Raw genomic sequence first — 23,511 nt, forward strand, 5'->3', positions numbered from 1 at the left:
TTGTGTTTCATGCTAGGCTAAAGAGCTTTTAGTTCATACTATCTCCAAACACACATATATTAAAAACAGTATACTTTGTCTTACACTTTACTATTTTAATGTCATTGAATATTTTTGGCATCGTTCTTATAATATATATTAGCTGTTCTCACAATGGCCTAATGTTCTTGACTAGAATGTTCCTCATACTTTTATAAATAAGGAAGTGGCAGCATGGAAAAAAGAAGTATTTAGTGGAAATGTCACTGAAACTATAGGATTTGAGTTATAATAAGATTTTTTGATAGGTAGGCCACTATTTCACTGGCAAAAATTTAATTCAAAATCTGAAAGACAATATGTTTTATGTATTTATTTATTTATTTACTTACTTTATTTTTGATCAATGAAGAAAGAGGAAGAGTGATGAGGCCAATTCTGAGCATTCATTATCAAACTTTTATGATCCAGGCGCCAACCACTACTTAGCCTGTTTAGCATCATTGGAGTATCATACATTCAGAAGCAACCCAAATGTTTAAATACTTGTACAAAAGTAATTTAAATATAGGGCTTGATCTGAATTCACTGCTCAGTTTAGTTAAATTATGTTTTTCTGTCATTATGACAATGCAAGAGGAAAAAGGCTGCTTTTGTGGTAAAACAGAACTAATTTTATTCATAACCTTTATCATTTCACTTATAGAATCCACATTGTTCGTAATTTTCTTTTAATTAATAACATGCAACCATAATATTTATACCTCACTTAATCTCATCACAGTTTGGAACATCATTTTAAAAAGTACGTTATATTTTCCCTAACTTCAGCTTAAATTTTATATTGCTAAATTTATATGCACATATATTCATATATGTGGATTTTTAAACTATTATCCTTTTATTTGATTATAAAATAATGATTTTCAATCTTGATAGAGTATTCTTTAATGTAAAAGAATAAATTATGAAGCATGACTTTAACTGTTATTCAGATAGTCATCCAAGGACATTTTTATGAAATTAACAATATATAAATTTGTGAAGAAAAAAATTCTGAAATGAAGGATTATCTATACAATATTTTCAATTCACACTGATCACAAAGCAGTCCCATTTGATGTAATTTGTCATCCCAGTTACCATTGTCTGTCCCCTTACAATATATGTCCAGTTATAAACAGATGTTCATCTGTGCCTGTGGGTGCGTGATGCAGAACAATATAAGAGCAAATGTGTCATAATGGTACTACTCAAAGTGAGGTTAGTGGAACAGTGTTTGTCCACAAACTGACCATTATGTTTCTCAAAGGAATAAGCAGTTTACATCAGAATGTAAAACCAACTACTTCATCAAGCACAGGTTTTATTTCAGCTGACGTTTTATTTTTAGAACAAACTTCTCACTGAGAAAACCTGTGTGTTGAATTATATTCTGGCCCAAACTCCTTCTTTCCTAGAGTACTAGTCTGTGGACCAGCTGCCTTGAGTAGCCCTGCAAATAATTTTCAAGTCATTTACTGACTTTCTAGAAAACGATGGACAAATACATGATCATATTCTATCCTTTGAATTCTATTCTAAAGGCAAATTATAAACAGAAACATTAAATATTATTAAATTGCTCTTTGATCGACTAATCAGTGATACAAACTTTTGAGAAACATTTCACCTACAAACTTTTCAATGACTAAATTGTTAACTTAAGTAGTTAACTGCCAGCAGCTAAATGATCCAGTGTGAATTTGGAGAAAAACAACTGCAAATTTTCAAATCAGTTTTAAAAATTCATCCTGAACATGATGCTATGATAGAATTAGAAGCCTATTTCATTGGTCATAGAAATGGTTGACTTTTGAGTCTCCTTGGGACATAATAATAGAAATTCGCATAGTTTCATTGAGATGCTAACTCGAAGAAAATTAATGAATTTAGATATTCATTGGCTTTTTAGAGCTCCATTTTAAATAAATTTTAGTTCCATATCAAATTAATGAAAATTATCAACAAATTTGTCTTTATTTTGGGTTGAAAAATCACTACTCTAGATCATAGGTTAAACTGTTAGCAGAAGGATTTAAATAAATTACCACAAAATAAATAGCTATCATAGTATGAAAAAGTAGAAATTGCACTAGTAATAAAGTATAAATGTCAGTGCTCAATACAGTATAAATTAGATGTGTCCAAGCTCCCAGGTTTCCACATCATCTAGCATTAGAAAGGATATTACACAATAAAGGACTAAGGAGGAACACATCAATATATTTTTGCTCACCAAAGCCATAGAGTAAGCTTAGAAATATATTTTGCTTCCTTTTCCATCAAAATACAAAGTCTTAGATTAATTTGAAGAGAATCACTTCAACAATTAGTCATATTGAAAAATGCTGATTAGTTCCTTCATAGTGTCCGTGGTACATTGTAATTTGTGAATAGTATTTTGCTAATGAGGTTATGGCAAAACTTGGTGTTTGCATCAGCATTATATGCATTCCTCTTTAAACTTCATTTTTCTCTGAAATGTTTTCATGTACCTTTTGATGTATGGTCATATTTTTACATTTAAATTATTCTTGCATGTCATAATGTCAGTTTGGTATAATGCTTACTAGATGAAAACTTAAGACAGTATTTCATGTTTATTTGTTGTCTTGCACGCAGGTGAATCTGGTGTGGAAGAGTGGTCCCAGTGGAGCACATGTTCAGTTACTTGTGGTCAAGGGTCGCAGGTGCGAACCAGAACTTGTGTATCACCTTACGGGACACACTGCAGCGGCCCATTAAGAGAATCAAGGGTTTGCAATAACACTGCCCTCTGTCCAGGTAGTGTTAGCAGCACCTACAACTGTGGATGTTATTGAATTGTGTCATGCTACGCATTTGGAACAATTTGTTATTTTCATATGAAATGGGTATAGGCATTTTGATTAGAGTGGATAAGTGTAATTATTATTCAACTGTAATATTTTAAGATGTGTGTGATTATTTCTGCTTTTAAAGCAGTCAAGAAATTAGGTAAATGACTCCCTCTTCACTGCAAATATCAGTTTCTAATCTGTGTATCTACTTCTAAGAGTATTTAAGGTTCAAATATCTTTTCTGTATTTTAGATGGTGAAAATGTTCAATTGAATTCTTGAGGAAAAATGTAATCTGCCTACATACTAAAAATATGATGTATATTCATGTCTTAAGGCAGTGGTTGACATAGTCTGTCAGGCAGTCAGCAGTTTTTCTATCACTTATCTGACTCTATCAAAGAAAAGAGTGTCCCTGACCAAATAACTTTTTGTTATTTTATTTCATTCAAGTAACTTTCGTCATCAGAGGTATCCACTGCTTTGTAAACTTAAATGAAACTTAATGAAAAGAGAGACAGAGAGGGAGAAAGAGAGATCTTTAATGTTAAATGAAGCATTAACAATAGCATGCCCACTTAGTGTCAGATTTTCCATGTTACATCACAATTTTGTTCTTCAGTTGATGCATGCATGCATATTATAGACATTTCTCCCTCCCAGACCACTGACTTTCATGTAAAAATAAGTAACAATAGGACTCTGGACTTTGTTTCCAAAAGTTCAAAGCACATGATGTTACAAATCTCCAGATTTATCTTTTTGTCTAACCATTTATGTGGTGGATGAGTGACTATAAACATACTGACAGCTGCAATTGACACTGGACTTGCATTCACAGCCTTTCCAGGGACCTCCAAAAGGGGACATGTGTAAAGAAAATGACTTGTACTGCAGCAGCCTTTCATCTGCTAGCTTGTGCTTAGAAGTTTCTCATTAAGTTCAATTTCTAGAGATGGCTGACTCCACAGTTGCTAAAAGCAAGAGTAGAGAGTGGGTGGCATGGAGTAAGAGCAGGAATAATGTCAGTTTTCCAGCAGAATGTGCAAAGGGGATTGATTAAAAGATAGTCAGAGAGTTATTAATGGTTGTAGAGTTTCAGATTTGCAAAATGAAAAAGTCTGAATATCTGTTTCACAACATTATGAATATAGGTAATACTACTAAGTTGTAGACTAAAAATTGGTTAAATGGTAAATTTTACATTATGTGCTTTTTATCACAATAAAAAAAGGACAGTGTGGAGGAAATAAAAGGTAAAGAAAGTGGTGGGCAGAAGATGGAGGAATGATGCAATGAGGTGGGCGATCCCTTTAGAATAGAATTAGGAGGTAACAAAGCAGTAGATGAAGGTAGAATTAAAAGTTAAGCATGGCAGAGAACTGAATCCTATGATGAAAGAAAGGCAGAATTAACTGGGAAAGAGCAATAATTGCCACTAAGAACAAGAAGAATCAGTGAGGCTCAGTGGGAATTAAACTAGAGAAAGAAAAAAGCATGAAGTAAAAACTAAAAAGATTCATAAGAAAAGATGTTTAAGGAGTTTGTGAGGGGGAAGAAGATGAAAAATATGATTAAAAACAAGGTTCATAGAGCAGACAGATTCTAGGTACATTCGGCAACACAAGGAAAACAAGTAGAAGTAAGGATCTGGGGATTTTATTTTATTTTTTAACTGACAGGTAACATGTATGTTTTTATCTTGTACAACATGATATTTTGAGGTCATGTTGTACATGACATATACATTATATATATATATATCAAATGTTGTGAAATGGTTAAATCTAACTAACAAATGTCTTACTACATATAGTTGTTATTTTTATGCTGAGAGCATTTAACATCCACTCTCTTTACATTTTTTAAGAATACAATAGATAGTCATTAACCGTAGTCACCATGCGGTATAATAGATCTCTTCCTCCTATAATAGAATTTGAGATCTCTTCCTCCTATAATAGAATTTCTTCCTCCTATCTAACTGTGGTTACATATCATTTGACCAACATGTTTTAGAAATGAAATCTTCATCTCACAAGGGTAGATACTTATTTTCATTTGGGTGTGGGTAGAGTGGGTTTTCTGGGATGAATACTTAAAAGCTGTTCCATACTTACGGTATTGACTTAAGGAGATCCAGGATCAAGTTTTCTGTCCTTGATAATGAGAAAAATATCAATAAAGAATTATGCTGTAACTTGAAATATAAATTTATCTAAGCATGTGTTTGAATAGCCAATACGCTTTCAACACACAAGGATAGTATTATGGCAAATGGATCTCCAAATGTGAGTCTGAGTAGGTTGGAAAGTGTTCTCAAATTTTCCATTCACAGCCTACTTCCCAGCCACTAGTTATGCACATTTATAAGGATGACATATGCAAGTTGCCATCTTTCTACCAGAGACCACTTATTAACGCCTTCACAGAGAACATCTGTGGTGGGATCAGAGCGCTTCTCTCACACAGAACTGCCAAACCCACTTTTTCACAGTGTCTGATGTCCAGAAGGCTATCTAATATTCCATAATTTAAAGATTTTTAATTTGAAGTTTGTCTTCCCCATTTATGCCTGAGGTTGCAAATTTTTGAAGTTGAAAAATCAGATCTTGGTGATGACCTTGAGCAGTAGAATATAAATAACTCCCACATGCTGTGTTCCAATAATGGAACACTAGGCACAAATGACTCAAAAACCCTTTTACCCTTACACTTATAGAACTACATACCAATTGCTAGCTCCTCTTCACCTTTATATGCATGAAGTCTTTTTCTTTCTAAATTTGATTAAATAGTACCGTTGAGAACAAGTTTATCTTTTAATCATTGTTTTAGTTCAGAATGTTGAAGTAAAGAAAATGAGAACAGTTTTGTTGATTTATTTTTAATTTTCCAAGCATAAAGGATAATTTAGCAAACTAAAAATACAGAATAAGTTCCCCACTATAAGAAATTGGAATATTTTTCATCTGGTTATGGTATTTGTGATGAAATATTTTGTGCTCAAATGTTTTATTTTATTATTTGTTGTGCTGGTAAATATATACTTACTTTGCAATCTAATAGATCCTGAAAATCGTGATAAAAAGTGAATTTTTAAAATGTAATGTTTCAAACAGTAGAAATATCTTCCTAAAATAATAAATTCCCAAAAAGAAAATTAACTCAGAAATCAGTAACTGATTTAATCACACTTTGGACACTCAAATGTATTTGGCATTTAATTAATGAAAATGACACAATAAATGAACAAATTGAATATTAAAGTCACTTTGCACAAAATGTGTGGAATTATAGAATTAGAGATAATATTTATTTGTGCTAAAAAAGTGAATCAATAGTGTTATAAATTATTGATCATTCACCCATATTCAAATTTCAGAAGTCTGCCTTAATTAAATTATGCAATATGTTACTTCAGTATGGATCCTAAGATATTTGACCTTTAGCAGAATTTTTACTTTGACATTGTACTCTCTTCAAAAGCCTTTATTACTCAAAGTAAAAAACAATAGACATAAACAGAAAGTAAATTGATAAAAATAGAGCTCTACATTCAACAGCACAATTTATTGCCCTAGTTGAATTACAATTTTATGGTTTATTCCAGGGCTCCTCAACTTCATTACTACTGACATTTTGACCCCAGTAAGTCTTGGTTGGGGGGAGTCCATCTTGTGTATTTTTAAATGTTTAACAGCATACCTGGCCCTTACTCATGAGATGCCAGTAGCCCCCCCACTTTCCCCCAAGTTGTGACAACAAAATATGTCTCCAGACATTGCCGAATGTCACCTGGGAAGCAAAATTGCCACTGGCTGAGAGCCACTGGTGTACTCTATATGTGTTTTAATCCTGTAGAAGAAGTTTCTGCAAGCTAATGAATGCTTTTGAATTTTATTTTTTGTACATGTTACAGTTCTTATATTCATTTATTTCTTAAAAAATAAAACCTGGCCGGACGTGGTAGCTCACGCCTGTAATCCCAGCACTTTGGGAGGCCGAGGCAGGCGGATCACCTGGGGTCGAGACTAGCCTGGCTAACATGGTGAAACCCTGTCTCCACTAAAAATACAAAAATTAGCCAGACACAGTGGTGCTCGCCTGTAATACTGGCTACTCAGGAGGCTGAGGCATGAGAATCACTTGAACCTGGGAGGCAGAGGTTGCAGTGAGCTGACATTGTGCCACTGTACTCCAGCCTGGGTGGCAGAGTGAGACTCTGTCTCAAAATAAAATAAACAAAATAGAATAAAATAAAACCTTTCATTTATTTTATGTACAGCTCAATCTAAATCATAAGAAAATGTATATATGTTTATTTCAAAATATGGTTGTAATATATTTCAGGTATTGCATATTCTTCATTTCATCTAGTTATCACAAAAAGAGACATAATAATATAGCTAGTGCCTAAGCTAAGGAGGAAAACTGTAAAAATGAATGAATTTAATTTAAATATATTTGTTTTATTAGGATCATTTTAAATGAACTAGATCATTTACAGATTCTCATGTTTTACTGCAAAATAAAAAAATAACAATTTGCCGTTAAAATAAAAATGTCTAATCTTTAACATTAATCTTATGAATAGCATCTATAAACATTATACAGTATGTACTATAATTTTCTACTAAATAGTATCTAAAATAATATTGTTAATGATTTGTATCCTTTTCAAATGAAAAAAAAAGTTTTAAAAATGATGTGAATGAGTCATGAAATTTTACCATGTAGCCATAAAGACTGTTAGAAAGTATTAAGTAACATTAATTTTGTGAAGATTCCAGTTTCATAATTGAAGCCATCAAGGTTAATCAACATTTTTTGAGATTCATGGAGGAAAATATGCCAATTTAGCACCTTCCTTTTTCTCTGGGATTGTGCAATGCATATAGAACAGTATGATTTGACAGAAAAAAAATGAACAGAAGCAGCAATATGAATTTTATATAGCATCATTAACTTTTTATATAGGAGGAGAAAATAGGAAGAGAAAAGGTTTTTAAAATGGGAGGAGAAAAGTTATTTAAAGTAGGAGGAGAAAAGGTTGTTTTAGGAGAAATATTGGTAATTGGAAATAAATGTAATAGTTTATAAAAATATTCATTTAATATACCAAAATACATTAATGTAAGTACTTTTAAACTATTTTGCCATAATTGGTCATATATACATACATATATGTAGTATATACATCATATATATATAGAGTTTTACTAGAGCTAGATATAGACTTACTTTTTTATATCAATGGATATAAATTGGCTTTGGTTTTCCCAAAATTTTATGGGAAAAAGTAAAACATCTTATTTTTTCTCGCTCTCTTTTTTTTCCTACATATTATTTTAAAACTGTATTTCCCAACAAGGTTCTCAGACTGTTAAAGAGCTTTACATTGGATATTTCTATTGGCTGTTTTTTCAATGTTTAAACATCCTATCACAACCAATTTAGGCAAATAAATAACACCAATAGAAGGGGAAGGGATATCTCACAATTAAGGTATCCTATATGTGTTTCTAAAGTAACAACTTGGTAAGCATACATATGAAGAAGATTCTAGATGTATTTACTTGCATATTTCCTCTGCCACTTTTTATGGGCCTGTGCTTACCCTTACCAATGTTAAAGAAAAAAATGGGGGGGTCATTTTCCTCTATAAATTTCTACTCCCCTTAATCATATCTGTGGGTGTCATATCAAACATCTGGCCACTTGAACTTCTAAGAGTATAGCAAGATTAGAGGTTCAACATCAAGAAAGGGGCTTTTGAACAAAAAGCACATTTTTTTCTCATGCCTTTTTATTGATATTGTCTGTTAGGGTGCTATTACATATTGTCTCAAGTATTAAGAATTAGGATGAGAGTGGTGATTTTACCATGCAGGGAAGGGATCAAACACTGAATCTTTTTTTTTTTTGGAAGATGGAGTCTCACTCTGTTGCCCAGACTGGAGTGCAGTGGCCTGATCTCAGTTCACTGCAACCTCCGCCTTCCAGGTTCAAGTGATTTTCCTGCCTCAGCCTCCTGAGCAGCTGGGACTACAGGCACACAACACCATGTCCAGCTAATTTTTGTAGTTTTAGTAGAGACGGGGTTTCACTATGTTGGCCAGGCTGGTCGCGAACTCCTAACCTCAGGTGATCTGCCCACCTTGGCCTCTGAAAGCACTGGGATTACATGCATGAGCCACCACACCTGGACTAAACACTGAATCTTGATGGTCTTTTGTAAAATATAACAATATTTATTCACAGTGGTTATTATGAAAGAACACAAATTATGTTATTTAAGATCAATTGTGAATTCCTTGTAGTAGTATGTTTGAATAATTGATATATTCATATTTATGTTAAGCATAATTATTTTCTTTAGAAATTTATATAAATTAGGTAGATTTCCAGTTCTACCAAGTTGTTAGAGGAGGAAAAGCATCTTCTGGTTTCATGGGCGTTAAAAAGAGATTATCGTATTTTCCATTCATTTTGAAACAGAGATAAGAGGAATATTTTATGTGAGTAGATACTCTGTTTGAAATTCTTTTTATTCAAAATGTGGTAACTTTAAACCCAAATTTTTAAATGGCAAAAAATATATTTTCTAAAATGTGATGTTAAAAGTTAAATGCACCCTCAATTTTCAGATTTTTAAATTTTCTAACATAATAAAAATCATTAATCCCCAAATTTTATAAATGTTAGGAGAATTATGTTGGGCTTTGGCTATCTAAATGAAAACTTAACTCTAGGAGATTATCTCTGTTATAAGAGATTTAGTTTTCTGTATTACTAGCTGATATTACTTTAACTTAAAAATAATTTGTGACTGTTTTACCATGAGGGAGAGAGGTGTATTTCCATTAAATATAAGGAATGGTTTAAAATTTATGACATGAATAACTGTTAAAATGCAGAAAAAAGCACATGCAATTGTTCATTATTTTAATGAATTTTTAAATTAATAATTATATTTTATGACAAGAATGTTATCTCAACTGTGTTTTAAAATATCTTCATATTTGTCTATTTAATGAGTTTTGTTTTTTAATTATAAAGAAAATAATCTTTGATTTTACTTCTCTGCTTTTGTTGTTGAAGCTTCTTTGCTTTATTACAGTACACGGAGTATGGGAGGAATGGTCACCATGGAGTTTATGTTCATTTACATGTGGTCGAGGCCAAAGAACAAGAACAAGGTCATGCACACCTCCTCAGTATGGAGGAAGGCCGTGTGAAGGACCTGAAACACATCATAAGCCTTGTAATATTGCTCTTTGCCCAGGTGAGCCTATTCTGCATTTGGTTATCTTTGCATTATGTGCTTTTTATAAGATTCCTATTGTACACAAGAAATATTAAGAGTACAACCTTCATTCAGTCACATTGGAAAATGTGTCCTTTTCATTGTATCTTGCCTAAAACTGAGTACTTTTCTTGATTCTATCATATGTAGTGGTATAGAATATGTCCTTTAGTGTCAGTCAACATTAATCTTTATTATATTTCTACAAATGTGTATATTAATGTTTTCCACTAAGATTTTTATCTGCACTTGCTTTTTCCTTCTGGGAAAATCACAAGGAATCCTAAAGACTTGAGATTAATTATTGCCTTCCCACTGAAACTAGAGAGATCTGATTTAGAGCCAGTCCTTCCTATGGTATTCATTTACACTCATTCAATTAGGGAGTGGCAATGTACCACTGACCATGTATAAAAATATTTGCTAGGGAATCAGACTTTCTAGATCTCTTGCTAGATGCATAAAATGGCTAAATTATAAACAATTCACAATCTTTATGGGATTATGAAGACTATACAGTCTGTTCTTAGAGTATATTTATGTTATCTTAAATTTTTCTTTCCTTTAAAATGTTTCTATTCTATTTTATCTATCCTTGATAATTAATTTCACCCATTATGCTAGAGGGAAGCCTTCACAATGCTGTCATTTAGTTTATTCAAACATCAAACAAATTCCTCCAAAATAAATAAGAATAATGTCCAGCTTCAAAGGACTTACAAGTTATGGGAGAAAATACACACACATAGATTATATAATCTCTCAGGGCCAGCAAAGACACATTTTAAAGAAAGAGACATGAATGGAGAATTGCAAAGGCTAAGATGGCAAAGATCAATATAAGTAATCGCTGTCTTCTTGGGGAGATTTTCTCATTAGCCCATTTAGTTACATATTCTGCATGCAAGCAACATAGCTCAGATCCCAGTACTGTTGTCCTCCAAATAAATCCTGCAACTCACCCTCAGTCCCACTGACCCTTTGAATACCCCCAAGTTAATGTCCTGAACTATGAAATAATACTTCAAAGTCCTTCTGGAAGTTTTAAATATATAAAACGTTAAGAATATGAAAACAATCCAATGTGTAGATATGCAAGAGTCATCTAACAAGATTAATTGTTCCCTTCAGAGAAGGACTACTAGGTTGCTGTACTTAATGACATAGAATTAAAGATGAAGGCAAATAATTGTAATTATATTATTTTACTGACTAATATAATTATTTCCTAAAATTTTATGAATTCTGTGAATTATGAATATAACTTATGAGTTAATATTTGTGCAATTATGAATATTAGAGGGTCAAAACCATGATTAGTTATTTGTTAACCAGTACTAGAAAATCTATTTATGAGATCAGTAACATCCTCTCTTATTTCTCTCTCTATAAACACACAGGCAGGCAGAAACACACACATGTAGTCATGCCTTATGCTTTCAACAAAGATTTGGAAAAGTTTATTTTTTTTTATATTTTTCATTTTTTTCAATACTGAGCTGTAACATTTGCATACAGTCAAATATAGTTTACTCTTATTTGTCCATGGAGTGCAAAGAAATAGACAATATGGGGAAATAAAAGACAAGAACTAACTATAGAAACTTTTTAAATACTTTTTTGTTACTTCTTTTATGTCAGCTGGACTCCATAAATACAAACATAAAAATGGCATTGATCGGTTAAAATACTGTGAACCAAGTGTCTCATAGTCTGCTCTCCATTAGCTTTTCTAGGAGCAAAATCCTTGGATATCAGTAGAGAGGCTATGTTAGAGTTCAGATGTGAAAACTCATTTTTTAAGTTGATACAGTTGTGGAACTTTATCACTCAAGTAGTAACCAAGTTTTTAAGCTACTTGGATATTCGTAGTAGTATCTTATCATTGGAAGCACTCTTAGTCCAACAAAATCAGATGGCTTTCTTTCATGTAGGTCCTTTATTTTTGTGCATTATGACTATATTATTTTTAAATGTGGCCTAGCTCATATTCTCTCATCAGTGAGCATATGGGCATATCCTTGAGTACTTAAATGTATCATGTGCCATTTCTGACTTCCGTTATTTTCATTCTTGAATTTAGTTGCATCATAAAAGATGTAAAATTCTTATCACATTGTATCCCTATGAACTTAGTATCTGAAAGCGAACTCTAATAACTAACTAGGATTCTTTTTAAGTTTCTAGGCTGTGCCCCAAAAAATGACGTTATGATTTTAAAATATGTAGGTTTATTTGATGGAAACATTTGAAATTAACTTTAGAACTCATCATCTTATAGCTAAACTCAGGCACCTTCACTGGATATGAAAGCATTATTAACTGTCAACTAGATGTAAGGCACTGCTGAAAAGTATATATAGTCCCTGATTTCAGAAGTTTTACTTTCCATTCAGAAGATTCAGACATAAGCATATGCAAAGTTGAATGCACTTCTGAAAACCTCATGTAAATATGCTAGCTTCAATGAAAGAGGGTAACTTGAAGATTCAGTGGTTTCAGGCAACATTTTTTCTAACCATCCTACATGATATCCCTAAGCTATCATATTAAGAATAAAGCTATGATAGGTAGTACATCGGTAACGAAGAATGTAGATCAGGACCTGTGCTAGAGTGTGGACAAGAGGACAGAAAAAACAGGCAAAACCACAAACTGTCTCCCGCTACTCACTACTTTTGCAGGATTTGACAGGATGGGCTGTGGTAATAGTGGGCAGTGAGATTTTTCTGTGGGATAATGTTAAAACAGCATTACAGTCTTAAAGCTTCCTGCTTTTAAGAAACTGTATGAAACCACTCTAATGAAATAGACACTATGTAGGAATGACATGCATTGTTTATATCAAATAATGAAATACTTTTATGTATTGAGAGTTTAATATATACCTATAAGTAGATAATTTGCTATCAGATTCCTTGTTGAGTCAATGTACAACTTCCTCCCACTTCTTTTGAGGTGAGAGAAAACCATTGCCTGCGATCCATATAAGGAGAAAGGAAAAGAAGATATAGTGTTTCCTAGTCTGAGTTGTTAGTTACTGATTTGCATCCCATGTCTGAGAACAGGGAGCTGATACGGACGAAACAAGACGGGCAAGAGGCATAGAGCAACAAAAGGAATTCCCTGGCTCATAAGCATAAAATGGCCTATTCTTTCTTTTGTATTCTATACTAATAATTAAAATATTATGGAAAGGTGTGTGTTTGTGTGTGTATATGTGTGTTCAATGGTCTTTGTGGTCTGTTTTACTTATCTCACCAAAGTTCTGGTGGTCCAATATGTTTTCTATTTTCTCTGATTTTCATTGTAGTCATTAATTGAGAATTGACTTAATAATGGTCAATTCTTTAATATTGGTCAATTGACCATTACTAAGTCAATTCTCAATTAATAATTTACATATTTGAGGATAAATAAATTTTCTTTTATTTTCTGTTTTTCTCTCCATGCAACTCTATACCTGGTGGAAACCAAAAAATTACAATTAAGTGGATTTTCTTGACATTAACATATCCAAATTTCTAATATCCCAATATTTAAAGGACATTTTCTATGTCTGTTTCATAATACATTGATGTGACCAAGCAGAGTGATCTTGGACTTTTGCAAGAGATCACATATTTAAATGTAGATTTTTTCTTTCAATGTAATTATGTCACTCATCTAATCTTTAGTTTATTCATCTGCAAAATGGGGACAATAGTAATACTCACTTCATAAGACTTTGTGAGATGCTGTAAGGTAGAGAACCTGATAGGGAGTAAATACTGTGAAAGTATTAGTAGTATTATGTTAACGCCCTTCAACCAAAGTTCATCAGAAGCACACCTGCAGTTGACCTAGCTGAATTTGTTACTCTCCAGAATGAGGGGAAGCTAACATAGGGAACTGTGGGGATCTCAGCAATGGAGCGTTTGAAATACTTAAGGGATCTGAGCTTGTGTTAAGTGATTTGGCAGAGGGTTTGAGGAAGCGAGCGGCCTTTGTTCTGAACTGGATGCTGTTTGGAAGGTGTGCCAATTCTATGGCTGGATACCTTAATAAATTATCCAGATAATAAATTTATCTGGATACCTTAATAAATTGTGGCTGGAAGACCAGCCATAATTGGTAAAGAAATAGCAGTCACTCATATTAGCTGAGAAAGAAGAATGTTTGGTACCTTGTGAGTTGCACTATGACTTTGTTTTTGTCTCTTAAGTGTCATTGTATGTTATTGATGTTTTCTGACATGGTTTAGGTCTAACTAGATAATAGTTTTTCTGTGGGCATCAGGCAAGCTGCTAATCAGGTCTAGCTGTAAGTATCTTTTTATGGTGATTGCCCCTCTAGGGTGATTTGATCACTTTAGAACCCACTGTCCTTAATGGTCTTGATTTTTATTAATATTTAACAGGAGAAAAGTGTCGCACATAATGGAAAGTTGCATTTTCCAGTATGACTGCCATTAAAATTATATAGATATATATACCCAAAATAAAATTTATATAACCATTTCCAAAATTAAACACTTCAGGGAACATAAAAAGCTTAAGATCTTAGTTAAAAGCCTGAAGTTTTATACTAATTTTCTTTATAGCTTTTTACTTTATCGTAATATTTTCCCCTAGTCAGTAGTTGAATATTAGAGAAGCTAATGATTTAAGTTTAGTTCTTACTGTTTTCAGTGTGGACATTTCTCCATCTGATATGTTTCCATGCAGTAGAGTATCAATAATATAAGGTACAAGGATAAATAATAATTGGGTGACAGATTAAAGACTAAAATAAATGAAAGTTCTGTAGGTAAATAAGTCTTCACTTATATACTGAAATATATATATATATGGATTTAATTATATGATTCAGTGGGACAAAGAGTGGTCTGTGATTCAGAAGACGTGGATTAAAATTCAGTCCCAATCCTTAATTAAAATACATGGACAATTTATATATTCTATTTTTCAATTTCCTTTTTTTGTGAAATAGAGTCAGTATTAATTACCCCTCTATATTACAGAATTGACATATTATTATAATTAGGTAGAAATACTTTGTATAGTATAAAAATCAATGTAAAGTAGAGGATTTTTTAATGATTTATATGAAGATATTACATTAAAATGAAGGGATTCTGGAAGAAATAGGTCAAATAAACCAGGGATATTATGATAATTATTGGGCTCTACTGTCTTAGTCATAGACTCACAGGGATTCTTCTGCCAGGTTTGTGCTAGGAAGAAGTACTTTCATACAGGCTGTGTCAGTCTGTTGGGCTGAGCAGTGTCACACCTATCCAATTGCATTTGAGAAATGCTTTACTGGGAGCCTAAACCCTACCAGAGGGATGCTGCCATGTTGCAGTTTCCAGATGTATTTCATACTCTTACAAACCCTAAGAAGAGAGAAAGAATCACCTAAGAGTAGGTCCTTAGAAACAGATGGACCCAGATATTTCTGTCATGTAGAGAAAAAGGCTTCAGTCTCCTATGAACCTAAAATTCTGGTCTGCAGCATCTATGGGAGAATGCCTTGCCCTCCATCTCTCTGCAGGGAGCCTCTCTGGTGAAGACAGTGAGTGGGAAGATTCTAAACATTTGCTGGAACTTGGTTCAAAGGTCCCTGATTGTGTTTGCATGAGGTTGTTATAATTTGTAAGTCAAATGCTGCCTCATTAACCTGTTCTTTAATTGATATGGATTTTATCTTCTTAGCCTTCTAGCCTGTTGTACGACAATTATATTTGTTTTATGTCATTTTAGATTTTGGGCATTATTCCAGTGTTTTTTCCATTCTTAACTTAAAAGATTTGTAAATTAATTGTGTCTTGATTAATCTTGGCTTGCTTTCTTTTACTATTTAGTATTTTTTCTCATTCAAACTTTAACTTACCTACTTTTTTTATCCTTGTTAGCCTTACTATTATCACTTGGTTATATTTTAATTCTAATTTTTAAAAATGATGTTGCATTTGGACCAGGCGCGGTGGCTCACGCCTGCAATCCCAGCACTTTGGGAGGCCGAGGCGGGTGGATCACGAGGTCAGGAGATCGAGACCATCCTGGCTAACACGGTGAAACCCCGTCTCTACTAAAAATACAAAAAATTAGCCGGGCATGGTGGCGGGCGCCTATAGCCCAGCTACTCTGGAGGCGGAGGCAGGAGAATGGTGTGAACCTGGGAGGCGGAGTTTGCAGTGAGCAGAGATTGCGCTAGTGCACTCCAGCCTGGGCCACAGAGCGAGACTCCATCTCAAAAAAAAAAAAAAAAAAAGTGATGTTGCATTTTTATTTTCCTCCTATGTAGTTTACTCTAAAATGGCAAATGGAAGACAGATTTTTGCTTTTCAACATATGCCCAAAGCAAGAGGTTGTACTCTGCTTTTTTAGAGACAGGGTCTTGCACTGTTACCCAGGCTGGAGTGCAGTGGCATGATTATATCTCATTGTACCTGGGAATCCTGGGCTCAAGCATCCTCCCACCTCAGCCTCCTGAGTAGCTGAGACTACAGGTGTGCAATACCACACCCTGCTAACTTTATTTTTTATTTTTGTAGACACATGGTCCCACTATATTTCCCAAGCTGATCTTAAACTTATACCTCAAGCAATCCCTCCATCTCAGCCTCTCAGAGCTCTGGGATAACAGGCATGAGCTACTATGCTGGGCAGAAGCTGGACTCTTGCACATTTCAGTCTTGTGTACCGAAAGAGTCTTTGCAGATCCCTGGGTAACTCCCAACTCACTGCAAATCTGAACTCTCCAAATTTGGCATCACAAAATGAAATAACTTTAAAGCCAGCATCCAAAATTCCCCCCCCCCTTAATTCTTTCCTACCTATGACTTAATCAATCAAGAATACTCAACCCAGAACAGTTGCTGAAATGCTAGTTTTATTATCCAAAATATTCACAACATAATCCAATTTGTGGTTCTTTTTATCTAACCTGTTCTAAGTTGTCAACATTTACTGGTAAGGATGTAAAAATAGACTGAAAACAATATATTTATTAAAATATATTTTGAAATTTAATTTGGCTCTTGTATAAAGAAGGCAATTTTGTCTTCAAAGTGAGCCCAATTGCAACTCCATATGTATGGCAAGAGGAGGTTCATATCACAAAGTCAACCCCAGGAACCTAGCAATTTAGTCTTTGCAGTTTTAACTCTTCTAGTTTCAGAAAATATGGTAATTTGTCACACTGCTGAGGAGAAACTCTAATTGTCCCCAGTATGACTTTGGTATATAAGGAAGCATGTTACAGGAGGGTAAGGCAGGCTGATCTCTCAGCATTCTCCCAGCTTCAAAACACAGCCTTATTGTTCTTGATTCTTAGCCACTTTTGTAGAATGGCTCAGAAAGCAATAGACTTTTGGAGTTTTTAAATTGAAAACTAACATTAAGAAAAAAGAATCCAACTGCAAGTGCTTCTGATGAGAAAGAAGAGGAATTGAAACAGCCTAAGAAAGTGTTGATTCTGACCTGGCTACATATGAGAGAAGAAATTATGTATTCTAGTTCAGTGTTTATTAAATGGTGTTCTATGAATTAAAAAAAGAAGTAGTTAGGGGATTGCATTTCAATTAAATTTGAGAAATAAATTTGCAAAATTCATTGCAGTACTTGCCTCGTGTCTAAAATAGCATTCCAAATTTAACATCAAAAAAATAGAAATTTTGATTTAAGAGCTGTATACACCCAAATTGTTGAACACTAGTCTAACACAGTTCAATAAAATGATGAACCCTTTACCTATTTGATTAAGCTAAAATCCTAAAAGTCAACCTTGATTTTCTACTTTTCTATACCCTACCACAAACCTGCCTCTACATCCAGAAAACATTGTAAATCCATCCACATTTTTTCTATGCCCACTGTCAGCTGTCTCTGGACTATATACAGTGTAGTCCCTCAATATTTCACAGTACCCATTCTTGCCCTTGTACCATCCGTTCTACACAAAACCACAATATTAAGTTTTGAAATGTAAATTATATCTTATCACTTCCTTAATTTAAAATCTTCTCATACTTTGCATCTTCCCTGGTTGCATGGCCTATAGGGCCCTATAAGATCTGGCTTCTGCGCAGCATCTGAACCCATCTCTTGCCACCTCTCCTTTTCCAGGATCCCCAAAAGCCCCAGCCTTCTCTCTGTTCCTGAACACAGACCTTCACATGACAACAGATATTTTACATGTAAAATATTTTTTAGTGTCAAATATGAGACATTGTTTCATTTTTTATTTTTATTTTCAGTGATATTCTGGATTTTAAAAAAATTATTAGTGAATTTATTTTACAGTCCTCAGCCCCATAACATTTTTGGAAACCCTAGTGTCATTTTACTGAATAAGAAAAAAATTGAGGACAGGGAGGCTTTGGCGAAGTGGAAATTAAGAGTTGGCTCTGTGCAGTGATTCAGACTCAGCTCCAATATCGTCCTCTCCTGAGACTGCCTGAGCACTCCCTGTCGCATCACCCTCTTTATCACGTTGTCTTCGTAACACCTCTAGTGAAACGCTCTGGTTTATTCATTTTGTTCGTTTATCATCTGCCCCCACTACAGCCTCCAGACTATATGTTCATAAGAGCACAGCTTAGCCAGTCCTAATCACCACAGCTCCCCCGTGGTGCAGTTGAGCAATGCCAATCACAGACTAAATTCTCTATAAATCTTTACTCCTGTGTGTGTTATGAGACTCTGAGAGGGATTGTGGAGTGTTTACGTTTTCCCAACTTACCAGGGAACTCTTTTCTGACAGAATGCTGAGATGTGAATCTGTTTTCAATAGAAACACAGTTTCAGAAAGAAAGCTTTGAGGTGTTTTTAAATTCGTAGGTTTACAATGGCCCCGAGAGGTCCCTCTTACAAATATTGGAAGGAAGCCATACACAAGGAACAGGCATTGAGTGGGTAGAGGCATTGATTGTCTCTACTACCTTGCTGCTGAGCCAGGTAAAAAGTCATGCACATATACTCTAGAACTTAAAGTATAATTAAAAAATAAAATAAAATAAATAAAATAAAATAAAACAAAACAAAATAAAATAAAAAAAGCCAAGGCTGGATGCAGGCTTGAAGGACAAGCAGCTTCCTCCCCACTTTAGCTCCCCAGTTAAACATCAGATAACAAGAAAAAAGCTGTTCCTTCACGTCTCGGAGAACCTAGATGAGTGGTTATTAAAAAAGAAATAGAGATATATTATATGATAGATTGGTTTTATTTTTACATTTCTCTACATTTATCCCTAAAAGATAATGCACAAATTCTATCTGGAAATGCTTAAATATCCAAAACAGAATTCCTAATTTCCACCTCCCCAAAGCCTCCCTGTTCTCTATTTTTTTCTCATTCAGTAAAATGACACTACTGTTTCCAGAAGTGTTATGGGGCTATGACCCGTAAAACAAATCCATTAATATTTTTTTAATCCAGAATATCACTGAAAAGAAAAACTTATAAATAAAACAATGTCTCATATTTGGCACTAAAAATCATATATATATAAACATATATATATAATGTCTGTGTATATATGTGTGTATATATTATATGTATATATATGTGTGTGTGTGTATATAGTCTGTTGTCTAGTTTTTGAAGTTAAATTTATATATTCCTCTCCTACCTGACTTTTCAATTATCTATTTTCTCAATGATTTGGACTTGACACACTAAAGAAATATTAGGCCTTTCCTCCTTTGTTTTTTATATCCAATGAGTTATTTTGTCAAGCCAATTCCTTCATAACAGTGTAATTACACCAACATGGTACACGCATACATATGTAAAAAACCTGCATGTTGTGCACATGTACCCTAGAACTTAAAGTATAATTTAAAATAATTTTAAAAGCTTGCAAAAAAAACAGTGCCATTAATTTTCAATAAAAGGATATTTTGGTTCTCAGTGTAAAATAAAATCGCAAAAAATGCCCACTTGATACATCTTCGATTGTATTATTTTTTTCTGTTACTGACTTTGTGAACAAAACTGACCCCATCTAAAATACATGTTTTGTGGATGTTTATAGTAGCAATGAACCTCAAATTGTCCTCAGATTTCTAATATTAACTCACTCTTAAGCTTTAACATTAACACAGAATATGTACATGGTCAGAAGGGATTGAACAACTAGAACTATAAATATATGAATTTAAAGTCTCAAAACATTTTTTTATTATTGATGCAGTCTTACTTCAGTAAAAGCCTGATGAGCAAAACACTTCACAAATAGATGTTCTTGTTCTTCCTAATATCATCTCAGCAAGGTCCTTCCTAATTCTTCATAGAAATACAGTCCCCTGCCAAATTGTTTTCTCTCTGATTTCCACATTTGACTTGCTTATTCTAGACATCACATCTTCACTAGACAGTCTTTTCCTCTCTTTGCCAGAAAGCATATAACTATTGCTTTCATAATAAATCATAATCAAAATCTACCTTAAGCCAGAATACTTAAGGACATCACATAGTCCTTTATTCTAGTCACTAAGCACTAAGATTAGCTTAGCAGCACCTAATTCACCTTTGTTAATGTGCTGCTTTCTTTCTGAATGTTCTCAATAGTGTGCATAACTGTACATCCTTTTGCCAAATAGATTGTAAGGCGTAGGGCATGAATCTCTTTTTATAAACCCTTCTCAGAATGCTTAGGATGGTGAGGCTTCATACTGCAAGCTTAATAAATGTTATCTTTGAATAGAAAAATTCTGAAATGAAAAATGCACTCATGTTTAAAGCTAAAATAGAGGAGAAATTGATAATTTATAATATCCTATTGCTTCACTAGAATTTTCTTTTTAGTCTGGAAAATAGACTACATAGCCAATATGATTGTATCAGGTACTTTTAATAAAGTGAGATGCTAAAATTACATTAATGGAATGATTAAATTGACATTTTGTGATTTTTATAAAATCTCATAAAGGGTTTATTAAGTACAGCTAGATACCTATTAAACAACCTCTTTTTAATACCTACATGTTAGGCTTGAAGTTAGGTTGAAGGTACTTATTATATTCTGCCAGGCTTTCTTGTTTATTTGGATGGATTTTCATAGCAATATTAGCTTATTTTGAAATTTTGGATTTGTGGTGAATTCTCTTTCACGTGTGATCAAATTGACTAAGAACCATGAACTGATATTGGAAAAAAGTAGACTTCCATAAACTGATGCATTTATAACATTTACATGCTAGTTTGCACATTCTAATCTGGAAAGTATTTTTGGTTAAATCCTTTGCTCATTTCTATTTTGTGGCATATGGGATTGTGCCTTTGTCAATGCTGACTTGATCTAAATTATCCATAACTCAGCACTCTATGTCTATTATAATTACATCCCCAACAGATGCAGTATGTCCTCTGAAGCCTAAATACTTCATGTTTCATGTTAACATGGCATTGTCTTTAAACTTTTATTTATGTATTTATTTATCTGCTTGCATGCAGAATGTCCTAAGTTATAAAATTTTTGAGGTTAGGATTTATATTCTTTTATTTCTGTGTATCTTCTTAACACCTATCACAGTGTCTGATGACTAATAGATTCTCAAAAGTTATATGAATGAATGAATACATGAATCTCAATTTGAATCTCCCAAAGATAAATCAAGCTCAGCAGTCTATATTAAATTCCAGTCACCAGAAAACAGCCATCTAAGAGTCACCTGGATCCTCTCTTTGCTTCAGCTCCCATGGCCAGTTCTTCAGTTTCTTCTCACCACCCATTCCTAGTAACTTTCTAATCTCTCCCAGACATTGCATCTGCACTGCCTCATCATCACAACTCAGATCCTTCCCAACTTCTGTAATTTGGCCTCAATCCTACGCTAGATCTGATAATAGAATTTATTATTTAAATTGTTCAATGGCTTCTTAAACATCTGAGAATAATACTCAAAATCCTTAATACAGCTGATTAAAGTTTTGCAAAATCTAGCCTCTCTTTTTTAAAACTTCTGCAATCTCTCTTCACCCAGCACTCTAGATGCCTTTCACAATGACCTTCTTACAGTTCCTGGAAATGCCCATGATTCTTCTTCCAAAGACCTTTGTATATTCCTCTGCATGGAACATACCTTTATCCTAAGTATTTTCTCATTATCCTTCAAGGCTTGCCTGAAGCTTCAGTTTGTCAAGGAAGACTCTCTGGACCTTCCAAAGTCTTATCTCACAATGTCCTGAAACTATCCTTTGCAACACTGCCACGTAATTGATTTATCTAGCATGCAATTTCTGGTTTATTTCTGGGGGTTATTTCTCTAAAACATGAGCTCGATAAGGTCTTGCTCAGTATTTAGTTTGTTCACTGTTTTGTGTACCTCATCTCCTAGCACAATGTGTTGCATGTTTGAGTGATCAATAAATATTTTTGAAGAAATAAGTGAATCAAAAGATATATTGGAGGTCTGGCATAGTGGCTCACGCCTGTAATCCCAGCACTTTGGGAGGCCGAGGTGGGTGGATCACCTAACGTTAGGAGTTTGAGACCAGCCTGACCAACATGGTAAAACCCCGTCTCTACTAAAAATACAAAAATTATTCTGGGGTGTCTTGGTGGGCACCTGTAATTCCAGCTACTTGGGAGGCTGAGGCAGGAGAATTGCTTGAACCCAGGAGGCAGAGGTTACAGTGAGCTGAGATCGTGCCATTATACTCCAGCCTGGGCAACAGAGCAAGACTCCATCTCCAAAACGAAACAAAACAAAACAAAACAAAAAAGATGTGCTGGATATATAAAAGAAAATAAAAGTGAGAAAATAAGGTAATAATATTTGGGGAGTTAATAAAATCTCATGCTGGTGTGACCTTCCGTTGTATTAATTCATAGTCCATTGATGGGGTTCGTCTTCAAGGGTGGTTTCACCAGGTAGTTTCTGTACAGCCTCTCCTATTGGAAGATATCCTTATACTGTCTCTTTTTCTGCTTTGGTAGTTGATGGACAGTGGCAAGAGTGGAGTTCATGGAGCCAGTGCTCAGTAACGTGCTCGAATGGGACTCAGCAGAGAAGCCGGCAGTGCACTGCAGCTGCCCATGGAGGCTCCGAATGCAGAGGGCCATGGGCAGAAAGCAGAGAGTGCTACAACCCTGAATGTACAGGTATGGCTTGATTCCTGCATATAATGGGCACTCGTAGCGTATAAAGGGCACATTATAAAATGTGTCAGAACTATGCCAGAACTATGAAATAAGATAATCAGTATATATATAATATATATATATGTGTGTGTGTGTTTATTAATGAGGCCAATTATACCAGAATTTATTCTACTGTATATGTGTATATATATATATATGTGTGTGTGTGTGTGTGTGTGTGTGTGTGTGTGTGTTTATTAATGAAGCCAATTATACCAGAATTTATTCTAC

General features: G+C 34.0%; 1 protein-coding gene across 3 annotated transcripts in view; it reads left to right on the forward strand.

The window, feature by feature from the left end:
- Nucleotides 1–23,511, forward strand: part of ADGRB3 (adhesion G protein-coupled receptor B3) — a 771,030-nt gene that overhangs the window by 291,431 nt on the left and 456,088 nt on the right. For all 3 annotated transcript variants that reach the window (XM_033217557.1, XM_033217558.1, XM_033217559.1), the window contains 3 exons: nt 2,644–2,805; nt 9,963–10,127; nt 23,077–23,241. In XM_033217557.1, the coding sequence (XP_033073448.1) occupies nt 2,644–2,805; nt 9,963–10,127; nt 23,077–23,241 (492 nt within the window). The remainder of the gene's footprint in view (nt 1–2,643; nt 2,806–9,962; nt 10,128–23,076; nt 23,242–23,511) is intronic.

The sequence above is a fragment of the Trachypithecus francoisi genome, unplaced genomic scaffold (assembly GCF_009764315.1).
Source record: "Trachypithecus francoisi isolate TF-2019V2 unplaced genomic scaffold, Tfra_2.0 Lachesis_group10, whole genome shotgun sequence".
Lineage (NCBI taxonomy): Eukaryota > Metazoa > Chordata > Mammalia > Primates > Cercopithecidae > Trachypithecus > Trachypithecus francoisi.